Source organism: Lactuca sativa, chromosome 4, assembly GCF_002870075.4.
Source record: "Lactuca sativa cultivar Salinas chromosome 4, Lsat_Salinas_v11, whole genome shotgun sequence".
NCBI classification, from domain to species: Eukaryota; Viridiplantae; Streptophyta; class Magnoliopsida; order Asterales; family Asteraceae; genus Lactuca; species Lactuca sativa.
The window spans coordinates 323,351,727-323,361,698 of record NC_056626.2 but is presented as its reverse complement, the minus strand read 5'-3'; the positions used below and the strand labels follow the sequence as shown (position 1 = coordinate 323,361,698).

General features: G+C 32.0%; 2 protein-coding genes across 2 annotated transcripts; one reads left to right on the top strand and one right to left on the bottom strand.

Moving 5' to 3' along the window:
- Positions 1–469: 469 nt before the first annotated feature.
- LOC128133675 (uncharacterized) lies at positions 470–2,824 on the bottom strand. The gene is made up of 2 exons (XM_052771194.1): positions 2,157–2,824; positions 470–2,093 (listed from the first exon to the last, which is right to left on the bottom strand). Exons 1-2 carry the CDS (start codon positions 2,822–2,824, stop codon positions 470–472), a joined length of 2,292 nt encoding a protein of 763 aa, XP_052627154.1.
- A 599-nt stretch (positions 2,825–3,423) lies between these two features.
- Positions 3,424–7,046, top strand: LOC128133674 (uncharacterized). The gene is made up of 3 exons (XM_052771193.1): positions 3,424–4,091; positions 4,155–5,744; positions 6,734–7,046. The coding sequence occupies exons 1-3, from the start codon at positions 3,424–3,426 to the stop codon at positions 7,044–7,046; spliced, it is 2,571 nt and encodes an 856-aa protein (XP_052627153.1).
- The last annotated feature ends 2,926 nt before the right edge of the window (positions 7,047–9,972 follow it).

The following is a 9,972-nucleotide window of genomic DNA, read 5'->3' as shown; positions in this document are numbered from 1 at the left end:
CCACTCTCGTCGCTTTCATTAGTCTGAACCCCAAATCCCATTAGATCAAATTAGTGGGAAATTAGATGGAGAAAAAGTGTGATCAAGCAAGTAAGACAACCAGGCATCGTCTTCTAAATTTCTAATTCTCTTAATTGAAGTTTGCGATCGAGCAAGCAAGTAAAGCAGTAGGTTATTGACTTATTGTGTGTAAATATTTTATATTTTCAAAGAATTTAGGGTATACTTTTGTTGTATATGTCGGCAGCAAAGCAATTGGGATTCCGTTAATTTGTTTATTTAGAATTGGAGTAGATACGATTCCTATGATCCTATTATTTATTGTATAAATTATGTTATTTAGATCAAGGGCGAAGCCAAGAAATTTTTTTAGGGTGTTCCTAATAACTTATTAAACATACAAAAACTAGAAACATATATAAATTATCAAACAACCGCAAACTTCAAACATATATAGATTACAAATTCACTAAGGTCGTCGACGAGTTTTCATTTTATCAAACATATTGCTGATATCTTGATTGGCAACATCCGCAAAAACCTCTTTTTCGATATAAGCAACCAAATTATCATTCATCCATTGATCTCCCATTTTATTGCGTATCCTGTTCTTCACAATCTTCATAGCGGAAAACGATCTCTCAACTGTTGCTGTTGAAACCGGTAACGTCAATGCTAATTTGATGAGCAAGTAAACCATAGAAAACACTTTATCCCTTTTTGTTTCAACCATCTTCTGTGCAAGATCGCCAATCCCATTTAGATTCAAAAACTCTGACGAATTCAACATATCGAGAATATAAGTTTCTAGTTGATCGTTAAGTATCTCCAAATCCATATCTGAAAAATCATTTGGATATAAACGAGCTAGCTGAATTAATTTGTTTTTATCAAAAGCTGCAAATGAGTTATTTGGATTGAGACACGCCATGAAAAGAAGCAATTTGGTGCTAGTCTCACTAAAACGACTCTCTAGTTCTGTGCGTTGCAAATCAATGACATCGTAGAATAACTCTACACGATAGTAGTGTAAGTTTGTCATCTTTGGATATTTTCGTCGTGACCGTCCAGGAAGTAAGAACATTGCATCCATGTTGCAAACCTCAATCTCGTGTCTTTTACAAAACAATGTAGTCTGAGTGAGCATAGAATCCCATCCACTATCCCTCAAATTTTGCAATTGCATCTCGCAAATTCTAACCAAGTTCATTGCATTTAAAATATCTTGATCTTTCCTTTGCAATGCTTGGGACAACTCATTCGTAATACCCAATAATTTTTTCATGAAGTGCAAAGAAAATATGAAATCAAAGGTCTGCAAGGAGTTAATTAACATATCAGCTTCACATTTTTGTTCTGGGGTTGCTCCATCTTCCGTAATAATCTCAAGAACATCTAAAACGGATGGAAACAATGTAATCATACTTATCAAAGTACCATAATGGGATCCCCAACGTGTGTCTCCCGGTTTGATAAGAGATGTTTCTTGATTGAGGCCTCGACCGCTTATGATTTCACCTAAGCCAAGTGCTTCAATAACTTTGGAAGCTTGTTGTTCTCGAAGACGGTCAAGACGCTTGCAAGAACCTCCAACAACATTCACAACATTGGTTAGCAACACAAACAAAGAAACGATTTTTGAATTATTTTTTGCCACCGCTACAAGAGTAAGTTGAAGCTGGTGAGAAAAACAATGAATATAATATGCACTTGCATTTTCATTCAAAATCAAAGTTTTAAGACCACCAAGTTCACCTTTCATATTACTTGCCCCATCATAACCTTGTCCGCGCAAACTGGAGATGCTCAACCCATGTCTTGAAAACAAATTATCGAGTGTCTCTTTAAGTGTAATAGCTGTAGTATTTGGGACATGCTCAATACCTAGAAAGCGTTCAATTACACGACCTTCTACATCTACATACCGCAACACAACACTCATTTGTTCTTTAATCGAAATATCACGAGATTCATCGACAAGGAGAGAGAAAAAACATTCGCCAATATCATTTATAATGAGCTTCGTTGTTTCAATTGCAGCTGCATGAACAATGTCTTTTTGGATATCTGGTGAAGTCAACTTTAGATTCAAAGGAGCATTATTGAAAGTAACATCTTTAATGCTTTGATTATGATCAGCTAGAAATTGCAACAACTCTATAAAGTTCCCTCTGTTAGCTGAAGTTTCACTTTCATCATGTCCTCTAAATGCAAGACCTTGTCTTAATAGAAATCGAATACAATCAATTGATGCATCCAATCGTATATCATAGTCTATTGAACTTTGTGTTAAATGCTTTGCAAACGCAACATCAACACGTTGTTTGTTGTTCAATAAATCCTTGCACTTGGACCAAGCTTGGTTGTGAACACTCTTGAAACCTCCAACATGTTGATTCAACTTTTCTTTATGTCCCCAATTTTCAAATCCCACACTAACAAACGTTTCACCGCCTCCTTGTGCTCCAACATATGGTTTGAATAAATAACAATATAAGCAATACACAGCATTTTGAGTTACACTATATTCTAGCCATGTAGAATATTCTTTAACATTAAACCAAGCAACATTAAATCTTCGTGGTTTTTTGCCAAAAAGAGTGTAAGGAAACTCGTGAGATTTAGGTTGGCAAGGCCCTTTTAAGAGGTATGCTCTTCGAACTTCATCTCGAACATTAGGATCATAATCTAAAATCCTAGTCCTCATTCCAGGGTCTGAGGGAAGATCTGGTAAATTGATTTCCACACGGCTATGTTTAGAAAAATCAACATTAGATGCCTCTGATGAATCCGAAATTTTTCTCTTTGTTAGATATTTCTCCATGCCTGTTGAATGATAAGTGATTAATAAATAATAAGTAATTAATGAAAAATAAGACTTGTTTCTTCTAATAAATACAATAACTAAATAGAAAAATAAAAAGGAAATATAGGTTCTACTTGGTCTGTTCATATGTTTGCAGAGAGAAAAGAAAGAAAGATATAATAATTAACAAATATGTATATTCAAACATCAAAAAAGCAAGAGATAACAATTAAAAGATAAGTATATTTACACTGTGAGTTGTGACTTTCTCTTTTCATAGAAACTGATCCCCACCATTTGTTTATTTAATTCCTTTTGTTGCATTGCATACTTGTATACAGTACACTTGCCCATGCTGTGAAAAGAGAAAGTCACAACTCACAGTGTAAATATACTTATCTTTTAATTGTTATCTCTTGCTTTTTTGATGTTTGAATATACATATTTGGTAATTATTATATCTTTCTTTCTTTTCTCTCTGCAAACATATGAACAGACCAAGTAGAACCTATATTTCCTTTTTATTTTTCTATTTAGTTATTGTATTTATTAGAAGAAACAAGTCTTATTTTTCATTAATTACTTATTATTTATTAATCACTTATCATTCAACAGGCATGGAGAAATATTTAACAAAGAGAAAAATTTCGGATTCATCAGAGGCATCTAATGTTGATTTTTCTAAACATAGCCGTGTGGAAATCAATTTACCAGATCTTCCCTCAGACCCTGGAATGAGGACTAGGATTTTAGATTATGATCCTAATGTTCGAGACGAAGTTCGAAGAGCATACCTCTTAAAAGGGCCTTGCCAACCTAAATCTCACGAGTTTCCTTACACTCTTTTTGGCAAAAAACCACGAAGATTTAATGTTGCTTGGTTTAATGTTAAAGAATATTCTACATGGCTAGAATATAGTGTAACTCAAAATGCTGTGTATTGCTTATATTGTTATTTATTCAAACCATATGTTGGAGCACAAGGAGGCGGTGAAACGTTTGTTAGTGTGGGATTTGAAAATTGGGGACATAAAGAAAAGTTGAATCAACATGTTGGAGGTTTCAAGAGTGTTCACAACCAAGCTTGGTCCAAGTCCAAGGATTTATTGAACAACAAACAACGTGTTGATGTTGCGTTTGCAAAGCATTTAACACAAAGTTCAATAGACTATGATATACGATTGGATGCATCAATTGATTGTATTCGATTTCTATTAAGACAAGGTCTTGCATTTAGAGGACATGATGAAAGTGAAACTTCAGCTAACAGAGGGAACTTTATAGAGTTGTTGCAATTTCTAGCTGATCATAATCAAAGCATTAAAGATGTTACTTTCAATAATGCTCCTTTGAATCTAAAGTTGACTTCACCAGATATCCAAAAAGACATTGTTCATGCAGCTGCAATTGAAACAACGAAGCTCATTATAAATGATATTGGCGAATGTTTTTTCTCTCTCCTTGTCGATGAATCTCGTGATATTTCGATTAAAGAACAAATGAGTGTTGTGTTGCGGTATGTAGATGTAGAAGGTCGTGTAATTGAACACTTTCTAGGTATTGAGCATGTCCCAAATACTACAGCTATTACACTTAAAGAGACACTCGATAATTTGTTTTCAAGACATGGGTTGAGCATCTCCAGTTTGCGCGGACAAGGTTATGATGGGGCAAGTAATATGAAAGGTGAACTTGGTGGTCTTAAAACTTTGATTTTGAATGAAAATGCAAGTGCATATTATATTCATTGTTTTTCTCACCAGCTTCAACTTACTCTTGTAGCGGTGGCAAAAAATAATTCAAAAATCGTTTCTTTGTTTGTGTTGCTAACCAATGTTGTGAATGTTGTTGGAGGTTCTTGCAAGCGTCTTGACCGTCTTCGAGAACAACAAGCTTCCAAAGTTATTGAAGCACTTGGCTTAGGTGAAATCATAAGCGGTCGAGGCCTCAATCAAGAAACATCTCTTATCAAACCGGGAGACACACGTTGGGGATCCCATTATGGTACTTTGATAAGTATGATTACATTGTTTCCATCCGTTTTAGATGTTCTTGAGATTATTACGGAAGATGGAGCAACCCCAGAACAAAAATGTGAAGCTGATATGTTAATTAACTCCTTGCAGACCTTTGATTTCATATTTTCTTTGCACTTCATGAAAAAATTATTGGGTATTACGAATGAGTTGTCCCAAGCATTGCAAAGGAAAGATCAAGATATTGTAAATGCAATGAACTTGGTTAGAATTTGCGAGATGCAATTGCAAAATTTGAGGGATAGTGGATGGGATTCTATGCTCACTCAGACTACATTGTTTTGTAAAAGACACGAGATTGAGGTTTGCAACATGGATGCAATGTTCTTACTTCCTGGACGGTCACGACGAAAATATCCAAAGATGACAAACTTACACTACTATCGTGTAGAGTTATTCTACGATGTCATTGATTTGCAACGCACAGAACTAGAGAGTCGTTTTAGTGAGACTAGCACCAAATTGCTTCTTTTCATGGCGTGTCTCAATCCAAATAACTCATTTGCAGCTTTTGATAAAAACAAATTAATTCAGCTAGCTCGTTTATATCCAAATGATTTTTCAGATATGGATTTGGAGATACTTAACGATCAACTAGAAACTTATATTCTCGATATGTTGAATTCGTCAGAGTTTTTGAATCTAAATGGGATTGGCGATCTTGCACAGAAGATGGTTGAAACAAAAAGGGATAAAGTGTTTTCTATGGTTTACTTGCTCATCAAATTAGCATTGACGTTACCGGTTTCAACAGCAACAGTTGAGAGATCGTTTTCCGCTATGAAGATTGTGAAGAACAGGATACGCAATAAAATGGGAGATCAATGGATGAATGATAATTTGGTTGCTTATATCGAAAAAGAGGTTTTTGCGGATGTTGCCAATCAAGATATCAGCAATATGTTTGATAAAATGAAAACTCGTCGACGACCTTAGTGAATTTGTAATCTATATATGTTTGAAGTTTGCGGTTGTTTGATAATTTATATATGTTTCTAGTTTTTGTATGTTTAATAAGTTATTAGGAACACCCTAAAAAAATTTCTTGGCTTCGCCCTTGGCTCCCACTAAGAGATATTTTAAGAAGATTACAATCGAAATTTTAAACGGTGTATGTGTTCCTATCCATGTGAATTTGTTAAAACTAAAGTTTACGACAAATTCAAACTCATATGGGCCGAACTTTCTTAATCTTGATTTCTTGCCTTATGGTAGCATAGCTGCCCACCATGTCTTCCAAGTAGTTAAGCAGCTCACCCTTTCCTATCAATGTACCTTTCATTGATTAAGGTGCTTTGCCTTTTATGTGTTCAAAATGAGAACTCATAGAACTCACATGCATAATTAACTCAATTGGAACCGCACAGAAACAAAATAACATCAACACGATAGGTTGTAAACTTCAACTTGTGTGCTAGTGATGATCGATAAGGTTTATTTGATTTGTTCTTGAAACCTTTCAAGACCATTAAGACTCCCACTGACTCCTTGACATATAAGATTCTCTTGTCAATAACCATTTCTTGACAAACAAATATTCAAGAGTTAGTGTAGCTTTTATCAAAACACTTCATAAATTGGTCCAAGTTGGTCTTTGTCTTGTCCAGGACATCACAACTTACCACATTTAATGAATGTTATAAACCTTCTTAATACTTTTTTTACTTAATGTCACAATCTTAACTTTAAGACTTGTTTTTGGAACGAAGTATGATTGACTTCTTGATTTGACCATTTCTTCAATCTTTGATTCCTCTTCTTGGACATACAATTGTACCAAGACTCACTTAGAGGATCAATCGACAAGCACACTTAGTCAAATCGATGAAAACATTACACATTGTAAACTGGGTTTTCATCAAAACCATGAAAAAGTTAATATTGGTTTAAGAAATCATATGAAACTTGAAGATAAACAAGACACTCAAATGGAAGTTAATCGGTTTGATCAGAGAGAAAAGGTGGATGCTTACCCAGCCATGGTGATGAATGATTGGTGTGAAATAGCTTTAGGGCACCATCGATCTTCAACACACACACGCCACCTTGACCCAGTCGGATTGTCGCCTTGCTGGAGGCGAGACCCAACTATCCTTCCTCTTCAATTTCTTTCATCTGCTTTCGACAGAGGAGGTCAAACAGTCGATAACCCTAGGATGTTGAAAGCTATGGTTCTCATGAATGGAGGAGACATTGGATTATAGAGATGGTTGGAGATAGAAGCGGAATCAGGGTCTTATTGTGGGAGATGGTGGTTATCATCGGCGAAGATAGAGGCGATGCTTTTTCATTCTCTGGCTGTGAAAGTGGTTCGTGGATGGCGGCTACGCAAGTCGATAATACTGGAAAGTCGTAGGTTTAGGTATAAGAAAGAGAGATTGAGAGATTTTAGGAGCCGTTAAAAATAAGGGAATGATTAATTACTTTGCTACCCTTTTCATAATTTTAATTCAAATTAATTGAATTTAAATATTTTATTATTAATAAAATTTCTAATTAATTATTACCTTAGATCTAAGATAATAGACGGATGATATTTGTTCTCGCGTTCTCAACCTTTTAGGTGTTCTCATTTGATCCTACTCCTATATATATATATATATATATATATATATATATATATATATATATATATATATATATATATAATCATTTTAAAATTGTAAATTTTTATAACATTTAACAAAATATATATATATATATATATATATATATATATATATATATATATATATATATATATATATATATATATATTTAAAAATATAAATTACTGTAACATGTATCACAATCAAATATTTATATATTTACGTGAAGGGAAGAAGAAGGTTTTGAATCTTTAATTTAGCATAACAACCAATACCTTTTGGAAGTGAATGAGGTCCACAAATTCATTTGCTACCCTTTTCATAATTTTAATTCAAATTAATTGAATTTAAATATTTTATTATTAATAAAATTTCTAATTAATTATTACCTTAGATCTAAGATAATAGACGGATGATATTTGTTCTCGCGTTCTCAACCTTTTAGGTGTTCTCATTTGATCCTACTCCTATATATATATATATATATATATATATATATATATATATATATATATATATATATATATATATAATCATTTTAAAATTGTAAATTTTTATAACATTTAACAAAATATATATATATATATATATATATATATATATATATATATATATATATATATATATATATATATATATATATTTAAAAATATAAATTACTGTAACATGTATCACAATCAAATATTTATATATTTACGTGAAGGGAAGAAGAAGGTTTTGAATCTTTAATTTAGCATAACAACCAATACCTTTTGGAAGTGAATGAGGTCCACAAATTCATTTGCAACCCTTTCAAGTTATGAAAGGCCTAGGATGACATGGCAACATTTAATACTTATATGGTATTGCAAAAACCAATTTATTCTTGAAGCTTTGAATTCATTCGTAAAGCCTTTCCAACCATCATCAAGTACGTCACTTTGATCAAGAAACTAGAGCCCTAGATAACAAACCAATTTGTAAACCAAATAATTTAGATATTAACATCATATTAAGAAACCTGGTGTATCTTCATTCTAGTTACACACATATACCTAGTTAACTTTTAATAAGCTGTCCAAACCTACAATTTTAAGTTGTCAAACCAATTTGTAATGACCGATAACAAGAATAGAATATCCTTTTATAATGACTAATAACAAGAATATAACATAAAGTAACATTGAGGTTTCTATGTACAAATATCTTCGGTGTCAAAATAGAAAGATAGCAAAACACCAATCAAAGCAACCTGCAAAGGCACAAACTCATACAATGACTGAAATCAAAAAAATAGTCATCAATCCAGAATTAAGTCAAGATGAGTATATATTTAAGTAGTATCTAAATATAAATACGTGTAACACCTGTGTTTCTGGCTAAGCATTAAAATTATGATCGAATAGTTAGGTCAACAATTGTAACCTATTTGACGTAATAAATAAGAATTATGTGAATATTATGTGTTTCATGATTATTATATTATAATAAAATAGGAAGAATTAGTCGAATAGTCCGTTAATCGTAAAAATAAGTGCGTCAATATATATATATATATATATATATATATATATATATATATATATATATATATATATATATATATATATATATATATATATATATATATATATATATATATATATAGAAAGTTCATGTCGTCCCGATCCCAAAAATATAAATTTCGTCAAAATTCAAATCCGTATGAATTATATATGATTTTTATAAAATATAAAAGTCAGCAGCGCACAACAAATATGTGACATAAAAAGCTACGAAGAGAATGGTCGACTTTTAGATAATGTCACCAAAAAGAAAATCATAATACTCCTTAAAATAGGAATTTTGAGAAAAAGAATGTAAAAAATGGAGTCCGTACGAGAGAGTTATGATTTTAGCAAAATCATTTAGTTTTATAACAATATGGACAAAAAATAAAATCAAAATTAGCCGACGGAGTCTAAAAGAAAGTTGTAGATCTCGTCGACAGCTATGTGTGGATATAAAGAACGCCAAAACTGGAGTTCGTATGAATGAGTTATAATTTATAATAGAATATTTACGTATTAAAATAAAGTATAAAATAAAGTATATATATATATATATATATATATATATATATATATATATATATATATATATATATATATATATATATATCATTAGAAAAGTATTGACGATGCGGTCGTTATAAGAATAGTGTTGAGTACTTTCGACATTAGTTTAGTACAAATATTGTTAAATCTATTTAAAATAGTATTATAAAGGGGTGTTTAGTCATTTAAGTAACTATAGATGGTAGTTTTTTAAAATTCAATTACTATAAATAAGAGCCTCTACGCTCTTACATTTTCTTGCACCATTCTCTTGATTCAAGAGTCTTTATGTGCTTATCTCCCGAGCATTTCGGTCCCTCATGATTCGACTTCTCTTTCTATAGTTTTAGTATAGCAAGGTGAGCGCGGAAGCACTACAAGAATCTTTTTAGAAAAGTATTGTTTCTACATAATAGTTGAAAAGTACTGTTTAACACTTATATAATACAAGAAAAACAATATTGCTC

Bases quoted from the DNA above. Each gene is read 5' to 3' on its own strand.
- LOC128133675 (XM_052771194.1), bottom strand. From the start codon at position 2,824: ATGGAGAAATATCTAACAAAGAGAAAAATTTCGGATTCATCAGAGGCA. The intron at 2,094-2,156 runs GTTGTTGCAATT...CAATAATGCTCC, and splicing joins AACAGAGGGAACTTTATAGA to TTTGAATCTAAAGTTGACTT.
- LOC128133674 (XM_052771193.1), top strand. From the start codon at position 3,424: ATGGAGAAATATTTAACAAAGAGAAAAATTTCGGATTCATCAGAGGCA. The intron at 4,092-4,154 runs GTTGTTGCAATT...CAATAATGCTCC, and splicing joins AACAGAGGGAACTTTATAGA to TTTGAATCTAAAGTTGACTT. The intron at 5,745-6,733 runs GTTTGATAAAAT...TATTGGTTTAAG, and splicing joins AATCAAGATATCAGCAATAT to AAATCATATGAAACTTGAAG.